The 12550-nt window shown below is 35.4% G+C and overlaps 1 protein-coding gene across 1 annotated transcript in view; it reads right to left on the reverse strand.

Moving 5' to 3' along the window:
* THSD7A (thrombospondin type 1 domain containing 7A) overlaps nucleotides 1-12550 on the reverse strand; it is a 367936-nt gene that overhangs the window by 6079 nt on the left and 349307 nt on the right. Inside the window, exons 27-31 of the mRNA XM_070730018.1 lie at nucleotides 12144-12318; nucleotides 8371-8544; nucleotides 6676-6771; nucleotides 2233-2315; nucleotides 835-1042 (exon numbers count right to left, since the gene is read on the reverse strand). Coding sequence (XP_070586119.1) covers nucleotides 835-1042; nucleotides 2233-2315; nucleotides 6676-6771; nucleotides 8371-8544; nucleotides 12144-12318 — 736 coding nt within the window. The remainder of the gene's footprint in view (nucleotides 1-834; nucleotides 1043-2232; nucleotides 2316-6675; nucleotides 6772-8370; nucleotides 8545-12143; nucleotides 12319-12550) is intronic.

A 12550-nucleotide genomic window follows, 5' to 3' on the forward strand; every position in this document is an offset into this window, starting at 1 on the left:
AAATAAATAAATAAATAAATAAATAAATAAATAAATAAATAGATAGATAGATAGATAAATAAATAAATAAATACACAAACAAACAAACAAACAAACAAAAAACCCACCCTGTTTTGCCTCAGAGAATTTCAAAATAAAATACTGTACTGTGTGTCTATAACAGTGAGCTCATAATAGGGCAACTCTATCAATATCAAAATGTCACTAAAATAGTTGAGCTAGTTTCAAACTAGATTTTGATTTTCTTTCTCTCTTCCTTACTCCCATTCTTTTTCTTTCTCTTTTCCTTCCTCTCTTTTTTCTATCTGTTTCTCTCTCTTCCTCTCTCTCTCCTTCCCTCTCACTCTTTCCCTCTCGGCTTCTGAGCAGGTTTGGAAAATTCTGAGTTGATGATGATTTTTAAGTGAGCGATTGCTCACTGCTCAGCTTAGAGGGAACTATGTTCCTATGTAATTCCTATAGATAGGGTTACATGTTAGGTAATTAAAAGAGTAATTATCTGTGCAAGAGAAAAAATTGTGAAGATTAAATCTTATCTAAGATAATGCCATATTTATTTTATGCAATGCTTTTGTGCAAAATCATTTTTTGGCACTCTGAATCGAAGTATCAATAATCCAATAAACTTCTATTGTATAACAAGAGCTCAGAAGAGACTGAAAATAATCATGTCTCCTTTGTATACTATTAATAACTGGAATGGCTTGAGGTAGTAAGATCAAGAATCATTGGTCTCTCTGCCTTCTATCATACAATATTATAAATGTCTACATTTTTTTTATTCCATTCAATTTATATGACCTAATATCACTAACTATCCATGTAAAATTTCACCTGGGGCAAAAGGTTGGAGGAACCAAGTTCTTCCTCGTCCTGATGTGGTGATAGGTGTCTGTGTGGGGTTTATAGCTCGACTAGTTTTCACATCTTCTTTATGATTCTCTGTGGGGATAACTACCACCGGGATGCGAGTGCACTGCTCAAGTGTGTCATTAGAAGACATTACTTCTGTAAATCCTTCTTCACAAACACACATTCTGGTCTGCAGAGGAACAAATGTTTTACACACTGTAGCAAAGTCATATCACTTCAAAAGCCACAGAATATAACACAACATTGATAAGCAATCGATAACCCCAGAGAAGCCCATGATTGTTCACTTTTTTGTTAATATTTCTGGGGTCACCATAAAACAATAATAAATACTGGACAAAAAGTCCATAGTGTATTTCCCAGCCATTTTGAATCAAGAAACAAGAACTATATTGTAAGCCATGTACTAGGCTTATAGTTGTGTGTGCACATGCAATTAAAAGTGATTCAGTATTGAGCATCCTTTACCCAGTTTTTAAATATAATGGTACTTGTTTTACCCATTGCAGCCTATAAATGTTGTACGTCATTTTGATCATATTTTTGTGTATAGGGTTTTTGTACCAAGGAAGTCAAGAATGCAGAACTTTATGTTTTATTATAATGTATGTCAACGCCTGATTCTCATACAAGTAGTAAGAATCCTTGGAAATGTCTCAGTCAAGAATGAAGAAAACATGCTGCTATGAAGTAACAGCAAGGGCTGAATATCTGAACTTGGGGCAGATACAGCAGGTCCAAGGTACAGAAGGGTTTTCAATTTCTATAATCCCCAGATCTACTGATTGAAAATGACAGGTTGGCTAGACAAGATGATACCCCTTTCCATGCCAGATTTGGAAAATGTAATATTAAGAATGGTAAAACTGCCTTCTAGGGCCGATTTGCAAGGGTGCAGGTCAAGCCCAAGAGCTCATATACTGTAATTCAGTTCCCAATAATTCAGATTTGCTTTCGGCTTACAGCCTTTCCTAACTAAAGTGGATTTTTCATTCTGACTAACAGCTCAACTTGAGTTTAGAGTGTCAGGGAGTCTTAAACAATGTATGTACTCTTTCTTCAAGAATAGTGTGGCCAATTTAACTCTGTTTTATTTGCCTGTCTTTCCTCTTGCCAAAGAAGACTAAAGAGAGGTAATGCTTGGAACTCTCACTAAACAATATGAAGCATAAGAATGGAGATATGTAAAATCTGCAAAATAATAGCCAAGAGAGTAAAATATCTTTCACCAGTCTTTAAGGTGGTGCTTGCAACAGGTTTTCCAATTAAACATTGTGGGCTTTCCTACTGTTCTAATATGATGCACGACCAATGACACTGTGGCCCTATGTCAAAAACCTGACCTGTAGTAGCACATACCTCACTACAGTAAGAATGGGACTGGCTGCATGCTGGCTTACATGACCTGTCCACATCTGGTTGGTGCATCATTAAGCAACCTCCTGCAGAACAAAACAAATGGCATTTTGGCACAATCATAATTTACTAACCGGGAAATACCTGCTTTATCTAGGAAAAGAAAACCAGCAGTCCATAATGGAAGAGAGGATGTTCTCACTTCTTGTGCATGCTATTGAGAAAAAGTATAGCAAAACTACTGAATTTGTTTCACTTAGTATCTCTTTGGGAATGTTAATACACTATATATTATCTTCCTATCTCTAGCTCAAATATGTAAACATCTTGGGGCGGGAAAATGTGGTGGTTTTCTTCTTTGTATTCCTTGTGGGAGGAGCCCTAATTATTCACAAATGTGAGCATGATACTGATTAAAGGTGATAACATGATACAAGACACTGCTGTCCTTTAAATCTCACCTCTCAACATACTGAGCAGACCTCACCAAATGAGCAGACCTCACCAAAAGAATGAAGTAAGTGATATTTAAGACTATAAGTTCACCTCCTTTGCAGTTTCATACTGTTAAATTAATGGCCCAGCTCCCATACCTATACTCCGAAAAAGTCCTTAGATGATGAAATACTTTATCGTTCCTTGGTAAATCGTTATATCACTAGCACCCCAAAAGGTATATAACTGTGAGATAAAATTATAATGAAGAAAATAAGTTATCATTTCCCAAGACATGAGTTTTCTTTGGGTTTTGGTCTTGATTCTCAGTAGATGGAGGTTATTAATTCAGCATGGTTACTTGGGATTTATTAAAGCCACATAGGTTTTCACCATTATTCTGAGCCAGAATTAACATTGCAGCCTTTGAAGATGCACAGTTCTCTACCTTTGCCTTTGTAATAAGAAAACCAAGTTATGTACTTTATATATTATTCACTCTGGCAATCTATTAGGTTTCAATGCTCAATGAGTAAAAAGAGATAATATAAATTGAATAAATAAATGTTGACTGCAGCACCAATTACTGTAAATAACCATGCCCATCCCACACAATGGTGAAAAACAATGTAGACATCTGAACAGCAGTAGATGCAGTTAGGGGCAATTAGGCAACTGTAGGTTAACCAAAGGAGTGACTGCCAAATCAATGTTGCTAGCTGACATGATAAAATGCGTGTACATCCGGGCATCAGTTGCACATGCCTGCAATTGCCTTTCTTAAAACATGTCAGCCATCTGAGGAACTACAGGAAGAAACTGCCTTCTCACCCATTTCATTGTGAATTAAGGTATCTGCAAAAATAAAATGTAGATATCAAAAGGCCACACAAAGCAATCATACTGTGATGGAAATCCAACAAATGAAAGCAACTGTGTTCTAAGCAATTACAAATGTAAATATAATCTTACCATGTATCTTCTAATAAACATTTTGAGTTGTTCAGAGCCATCAAATGAACATGTATAACCATTTCATAGCCAGCTAAATTATGTATGTCTGTTAAAAACCAGTGAAAATATTTGGCTACTTCTAGAAGACAATTTAGCTCTTTAATACATTGATTATAAAGCAATGTACATAGTGTTTGGAAATATTCTAGGAAGAATGACATAATTTTGAGGAATGCAACATAGTTTCTGTTTAACTAATTTTTATTTATTTACTTCTCAAATTTATCAGGCTGCACAGCTATAGAGTCCAGCAGTGTACCATGATAAAAAATAGATTTAAAAAAACCAATATTGTCAAATATGACAACAAAACTTATGATCTATCATAGGTGTTTCTATAAAAAGCCTGCCATCCATCCGAGCTCAAACTCTTGGCTAAATGCAATGTTTTTAAAGATGATTTCAACAAAGGCAGGATAGGACTCTTATGAATCTTGGAAGTGATAGCTCTGTGATAGAGAAAGCCAACTTCATGAATCTCATCATATAATATTATTTGATTTATAGAGCATGTCAACTTTATGTGTCTCAGATAACAGGGGCTAATGCTATTAAGAGCTTTATAGATGTGAAACAACACGAGTTGAACCCAGAACTTAATGGCGACAAATGCAATTCATAAATTGGAGGTTTTACTTGAGTGTACTGTGGTTATGTCCATCATTGGTCTTGCCATATATACTGTGGATAGGTTGAAGATTCTACGTGATCTTTAAGAACCATCTTATGAAAATGAATCACAATAGTCTATAGATGAGATGATCAAGGCTGGAATGACAGTCTGGACTGCCTATTGGTCTAGGATCTGATGCAATAGAAGTTGGACATTACTATTCAGGCCTGATATCCAATTTGAGGTTTTCCTAAACTTCCAGCCATCTTCTGCTCAAGGAGCAGTTGGCAATTTAGCCATGAAAACCATCAGCCAGGAATCAGCTTGCCTGTCAATTGTACACAAGATTGGACTCTTAATTTTTATCTTATCTTCTTGGCTCTGTAAAGAAAGTTCTGAGGATTATTAGATTCTCAAAAAAAGTATGGTGACCGAGGCTTCAATAGGAAGGAAATACAAACTATCCCATGATCAGAGAAGAATTTCATTTAATGCCAAATGACCACAGAATAGAAGAGGCAGACTATAAATTTCAATGGATAGATTTCACCCAAAATCTAACATAGTTATATCTTGCTTTTTCAGTGGTTTCATTGCTATGTAGGTAATTATCTCTTAAAGAGTAAGATGTAAAACTGCTTATGTTGATTAAGAATTTATTTATGCTTGGGTTAAGGTCAAAAAGTCAAAATGATGGCCACGGGAACTTGATTCAGAACTCCAATGTTTTGAATATGAGTCACTGTAATGAATAAGTGAATAAAGTAGATTGGAACTTGTTGAATGAATGTGCTGTTATGTATCAAATTTATTGTAGCTAAAGCAAAAGCTATTTGACTATGAATGACTTTCCTATTAACTAGATATTCTCACTGCTATAGAAATGATAGCTAATTAATATAGGTTTTGATAAGTAGTCATTAACATTTATCAAGAGACCTTAAAAGTTCTGACACACTTCTATTCCTATCAAGAATTTAAAAGCTTTCCATAGAAAAGTTATTTAATGGCTCCTAAATAGCTTCCTACTGTCTCATGGCAGCTATCCATAGATTAAAGGACTACAAGAATTCAGTAATCTTTTAATTAATCATAGACATTTAAACTGCTAATTTTTGGAAATTTATACTGGCACTGAAATCCATTATGAGTGGCATGCTATTATGAAAATTGTTTTTGATTAACATTCAAGGCTAAATTTTACATGCAGAAATGTCAATTGCTCCCCGATTTTTCATAAAGACTTTGTATGATTTCTCTAACATGGCAAGTTCTGAAATGAAGTTCATGTTTGAGTATTTATACTCAAAATTGTAAGGAGTCAGATCTAAATAGATGTAATTATTATAAGAGATCTACTCAAAAGCAAATCCATTCAGGTTCAAGGAAGCTGTTCTCAGATAATAGGATGGGAGCTCATTTATTTAGCCCTCTATCAGCCCTCTATCAGCCCTATCAACTTTATTGTTTTTTCTAAATTGGGAATAAGAATCATATACCTTTTCCAGCTATTGATAAACTCTAACTTCTGTTGGATTTTGTTGTGATTCTGTCTGAGGCCCCTCAGGGAACGGCTGATCCTCTGACGGCTTCCTGCTCAGAGGGGGAGGATGAGGAACAGGAGGTTCAGGCAGACGGGGAGGAGGAATCTCAGGCTGAGGGAGAGGGAGGACAGCCAGAGTCCCCCGAGGGGGAGCTCTCCCCAGCAAGCAGCCTGGATTCCTTAGATGAAAATGCACAAGCAATCATCGATCTCCGGCAGAGAAGAGCAACACAACGAAGGGGACAATTAGCCAGGCACTTTCAGCACTAAAGAGGCAACAGCTGGGTTTGGGTGTGGTGCTCTCCAGAAAGGCTGAAAAGGCAGACCCACCCTTCCTGGCTTGTGGAGTATTATCTTTGGGAGTCCTGGGACCTGGCTGTGATCTTTGGCGTCTTGGAATTCTGGTTTGTGACTTTGAATACTGAAACCTTGGGGGAAAAAGGTGTGGGTCTTATTCTCTACAGTGGTGGGTGTGCCAGCAAGAAGTCTGCTGTATTGTCTGGCCGTCAGGACTCTGCTGTGAAGTCTCATAGCCTGCCTGTTGGGAAGAACAGGTTTTTCTCTGTGTTTATTTTTCAAACTATAAAGTGCCTTTGTTTTTACCAGCGTGTCTGGCTGTTTTTTCCAGTTGGTGTTGAAGTCTGGGGGCACCCAGACAGAACAGATTTCAGCTGTGTTGAGGGTGTGACAGGAGGTCTCTTTCAATAAGAGATGAATAGCCATAGTCTTTCTATCTCTAATATAAATACTAGAAAATTCTTACAAGATATTATCTTCTATAATTTTACAACATAATTTAGTGTTTTCAAAAAAGTAGAAAAGAAAGTAAAATTAATATTACCTGTAACATTTAAACCATCTGATCTTTGGCACCATACAGTCCGAGATGATCCCTTCCATGCACTGGCCATCCAATTGTATTCATAACAATGGCCATCTGCATTGAAAAGATTGATAGATTCCATTATATTTTAGCCTTTGGCTTGGATTGGAAGGTTATGCCTGGTGGTTAGTTTTATTAATAAGATCAGTATATGAGCAGGAATTAGGATGACACATCAAATCTCACCTAGTTCATATGTATATTTATTTTAGACATATTTAGTTTTCAAAGAAAACATTTTATAGTTCAGGAATATTAAAAATTAATACAGATAATAAATGGATGCACAGTAAACAACAGTAGCATATGATCAATTGCCATTTAAAATATTTATAACTTTAAGAACAATAAAACTTGTTCAATTTAGAACAGCAAGTAACATTCTCTTAAGTGAGCATTCTGTGATTCTAATATCATCATTAAAAGGCCTTTTTCTTATCCTGGCATGTGATGATTGTCTAAAACTGAGAAGATCATATTGTCCAATACAAATGTTAGATTCATCTGGAAGGGACAATACAACAGGTATTTGACTCAAAGCTCCTACCAGTTGAAAAAAGCACCAGCACTTTCAATTGGACCAAAAGATGGGTTTAAAAAAAACTTAATAAAGCTGTTTTAAACTCAGCAACATCCTTTCCGATGCTCAGTTGGAGTAACATTCTCCACCAGATTTTGTTTTGTTTCAAAGGCAGCTCTTACTTGAATTAAGCCTAGATGTCATCAGCACATGAATTATCTTGTTAAGTCCATTCTGCCATAAATGGCAGCAATGTTGCAACTCTTTTGTTGAGATATTTGGTTGGAACTGGCTTTCTGCCAGAGATGAGATCCTACTGGTTCTAGCCAGTTCTTTAGAACCATTAGTAAAATGGTGGTGATGCCACAGAGCTGGTTCTGTTGGTGCTGGTCCGTGGGCACCGCCATCTTGTTTTGTGCTTTTGTGTATGCACCAATAGTAACAGCTTTACTAAGCTTTGAGTTTTCAGCACTGTGTATTCATATGTGCCCATGCATGCCTGTGCAATGAGCGTGCAGCTACTCAGCATGGGAGGAAGCGAACCAGTGGCAAGGTAAGTTAGAACACAACCCTGCCTTCTGACTAGAGCAATGCATGTATCAGTGCTCAACTATGGACTCTACCCTTTTTATAGACAGCACACAGAGAAAAAGTGTGTACAGTGTTCCCTCAATTTTTGCGGGGATGCATTCCGAGACCACCCGCGAAAGTCGAATTTCCGCGAAGTAGAGATGCAGAAGTAAATACACTATTTTTGGCTATGAACAGTATTACAAGCCTTCCCTTAACACTTTAAACCCCTGAATTACAATTTCCCATTCCCTTAGCAACCATTTAGATTATTACTCACCATGTTTATTTATTAAAGTTTATTAAAAAAATGTTTTTTAAAGGCAGACGAAAGTTTGTCAATGACATATGACGTCATCGGGTGGGAAAAACCGTGATATAGGGGAAAAAATATTTTTGAAAAACGGTGGTATAGACGTTCCGTGAAGTTCGAACCCGCGAAAATTGAGGGAACGCTATATTTGGTTTTTGTATCTGTAACAGGAGAGAGATGTCCCTCCCCCATTTTTTAAAGTGTTTATTAGCAGAATGGCACATACATTGTTGTAGTTTCTGGCACTTACCATTACATTGTCTTGTCTCCAAGGCTTGGTTTGGACAAAGGTGCTGATTTTCTACATCTTGAACAATCACTGCTCGTGATCGAACCTGTATTCCTCCAAAACCAAGATCTTCCCCATTGATGCAGGTAAGCTGACAAATGCTCCAGTGTGACCACTCCTTTAAGTAACAATCACCTACAAAGCAAGGGGAGGGGGCATATAAATAACCCAACATGTTAGCAAAGAAAAAGGGTTTGTAATTATTTCTTACCGCTAATTAGCATTCTACCCAAATTTGTTTTTTAAATTAAACTTCACTCCCAAACCTCTGTATGGAGCATGAATTTATATAACTACTATATATTTTAGTTTCCTTGATTTAACAGATTACAAAAGTATATTTCTACACAATATTATTTACAATGAGTAGCACGTAAATTTAATAAATAATAAAATAATAATCTAAATAAGAGGTAGTCCTCACCAACTGCCTCATTTAGTGATGGTTCAGAATTAAAGTGTATGGAAAAAAAGTTTGTAACCAAGAGTTGCATGTACAACAATCTCAACATCCCATACATATATATTTGTGTGTATATATGCTCAAATGCTCAAACCTACAAAACTTTATCCCATACATATTTAATTTGTTGTCACTGGCTTGCAACAAATTAAAGAAAAAAACTGAGGTAAAGTTTTAACTTTGGTCATATAACGATTTAATGACTAAAGAGGAAGTGAGATCATAAGCCTAGCGTGGTTATGTGATTTTTTACTTAGAAACTGTGATGCTTAGACGGTCCAAATTATGATTATTAGATTGAAATCATGTCATTTCACCACCACCAGGAGCTCAAGCCAGAGTATGTAAGCATAGCCCACTCTTAAGTTTTCCAAAATCCTGCAATGAAGGCTGAACCAATGGAAGAATTTGCCTGAAAGTCATGCAGTGACTTTCCATAAGAAGGATGAACTGAGCCTGCGTCTTCCAAGTTCTAGTTTAACTAACTCTTTAGCCATTGGAACTAAATAACTTTGGCAGCAGAATATTGGTAAGCAATAGGACCATGTGTCTAGGTATACACATGGGCATGAACCATCTGCAAGAAACCAACCCGACTCAGAAACCAACAACTGCAAAGCACAGCTGCTTCAATATGATCAAGGGAAAGGTTAGTCACATATGTGTAAGAGCTATTAATCGTATTTTTGCTCTTTGAATCACATAATTCTTATTCTTGACAATAAAAAGGAGGTCAATAACTCTTATTACTTCTCCTTCTGAGGTAGAATTGGACACTAGACTTCATCAGAGGGAAAAAGCTCACCTGTCTCATTTCAAGTACTGAAATTCTAGTCTTGTTTTGAAAGGATCTAAACTGAGCTCTTTCAGGAAAGGAAGGGGAAACTTTTAAAAGCCCAGTTTTGCTGACTACAATGTCCCAGAAGCTTTCGATAAGCGTAAGACAGATGCTGGGAGTTATAGTTTAACAATGTGGTTAAGAGAGATAGCAGATTTAAAATAATAAAACACAGCAAAAATCCATGCAAGGGTTTATTTTGGCATTTTAGATGCTGGCATGGGATTATTCATTGAAGAAAACAAAAGAGAACCTGGAACAATTGTGAATGAATAAGCTCTTCGGGGAATTTAGGATCATTGACAAATGCTCAAACCTACAAAACTTTAATCAGAAATGTAGGAAAAATTAGTTCCATCTCAAATTCCATGGAAATGTAAATAGTTTATATCCATATCTATTCCATACCTATGCAACCACCACCACCCCTGACACACAAATTGTACTTACCAATCCTCAGTGTGCTTGGGAATTTAAAGAAATGTACAAAACACCTATAGTAAGGACATTTCTACACAACGAAGAAACCAGGGCACAAAAAGGTATCACATTAGATTAAAAAAAACTTATACAAATCTGTATCTCAGGAAAATCTGTACAAAATGTATAAGTATTAGAAAAATGTGCCAGAAAACACATGTAGGTTTTCCTTCTTTTTAAATAAAAAAAATCAAATTATTTAATTGTAACAGAAATAATAATTTTCAGTTTCTATTAAGCAAACTCTATGCTTGTAAACATCATGAAAATTTCACTATAGATTGAGAGAACCAGGCAAAACATTTGCTGCTTAAAAAATGGGTCTGAAGTCATATTTGAAAATAATACTGTAAATGGAGGCCATAAAGCTAGAAAGGCATCCAAGCTTGCAAATGAGTACAGAAGTTTAATTATTTCAGTACATGGGCTATTAAAAATTCATGTTGGTTTACATTATGTTGACAAGTAAAATCAACTCAATGTTAACAATGCCTTAATAAAGAAGATTTGCAAACATTGTAACATTGTGTAAAGAAATGAATTATTGAATAAACAATATATGTATAATTGGGGCACTGTATCATGTTTTGATACATTAACATAAGTGCACTGTTAACCTATCCCCACAGGGATATTAATTTTTTTGGTCAAAGATAGGTTGGGGGTGGGGGTGGGAAAAGGGCTTCAAGTGAAAGATCATAAAACTCCAAGAATAAAAACAAAGCTTTTGTAGTGTTAAATATTACCTTTAAGAATATGTTTTTGTTGAATTAGCTAGCAAAAAAATTAAATCTACCCCAAAGTTGGTAAAATTGGTTTTATTTTATAATGGAAAAAAGGAGGCAATTTTATGCAACGCTCAATCAAAATGTGTTGATTGTCCCACTAGCTGTCTTCCCAATTCTTCCTAATTAGAGTTTCAGGAATCATTGCAAAAGATTTCAGTTCTTAAAGTGGTTTTAAGATGCTCAGAAATGAATAGAAGTGAATGATGAAACTTATAGAAATGAAAATGCTTATGCTTAAACCATTTATCCCAAAGAGAAAGAAAAGTGAATACTCATCTAATAATCATAATTATCATTTCTTTGGGGGGTCTGATTCAATATTATTATCATTCTTACTATTCTATTCATGCAATTAAAAAAAAATCCTCTCCCAACTTACTGCATTTATTGAGATTTTCATAACTGTTTCTCAAATTCATTTGGTTCTTTCTTAATTACTATTTAATGGATCGTAACGTGTGGCTATCACTAACCTATTGATTCCTACTTTCATATCCATTCATAGAAATCTAGATGACTCAATTCATACTTTGACATATCTTTTAGCTATTTCATGTTTCCATTACTTCCTCGCTTTCACAGATTTCTCTTACATTCCTAGTAGCCATTTTTCATATGTCAGTTGTCCCAAAGAGGGCCCATAGATTTCCATGATCGATCCTGGCTTTGATTTAATGAGTCTTTTGGAAAATACTGTTCAAGTAAGGATTTGTATAGACATAGATACCTGTCCAAGACCTACCTGTCCATCAGTTAGGACAAGTCTGGCTAGTTCTGTCAGATTTTATCAGCAGTACCACAAATGCAATTAAAGACAATTTTGTCATAAGTCTGCTCATGCTATTCTATGCAAATTTCTCTCTAAACCAGAGACTATCCTGCAATCCCCCATATTGTTTTTAAAATAAATATTATTGCACTCCAAATTATTAATGTATTAATAACTTTTACCCTGCTGTTGTAATAAAATAATGTAAGGGTAAAATTCCTTTTGTCTTATTTCAATCCACAACAATGCAATTATATGAAATAATCTATTTTCTTTGCCTTTCTTTCCACAACAATACAATATATGAAATAACCTATTTTCTTTGTTTTTCTTTCAAAATGTCAGTCAAAAGTGGATTTAACATCAGTTTTTCAAAATAGCAAACAAATGAAATACCTGGACAAGGCACAGTACAAGCTTCTTCAAGTACAATTTTCTTATTGCCATCAACCATAGGTTCAATTTCCCCACAATATTCTTCATCAACTTTTTTGCCAGGGTCATCACTAGATCCATCATAAACCACACAGAAAATATTTCTAGTTCTTGTCCCTTCTCCACACTGGGCATCCTAGAAAAGATATTCACAAGAAATCAGAATAGGGAAAAAAAACTGAATAAAATGCCACAAAAAGGCAATGGGATACTTTGAAATGGGATATGCTTTGAAAACACAACTAGTACCAAAGTACATACAATTAGTGGATTAACTTGTGATAGTTAAAGATTAATATGTACTGTATAAATCAAATGTCCTCTGAAAAGACGAAATTAATACAGTAGTATCCCTAGATACGAGCATA

The sequence above is a fragment of the Erythrolamprus reginae genome, chromosome Z (assembly GCF_031021105.1).
Source record: "Erythrolamprus reginae isolate rEryReg1 chromosome Z, rEryReg1.hap1, whole genome shotgun sequence".
Classification (NCBI taxonomy): domain Eukaryota; kingdom Metazoa; phylum Chordata; class Lepidosauria; order Squamata; family Dipsadidae; genus Erythrolamprus; species Erythrolamprus reginae.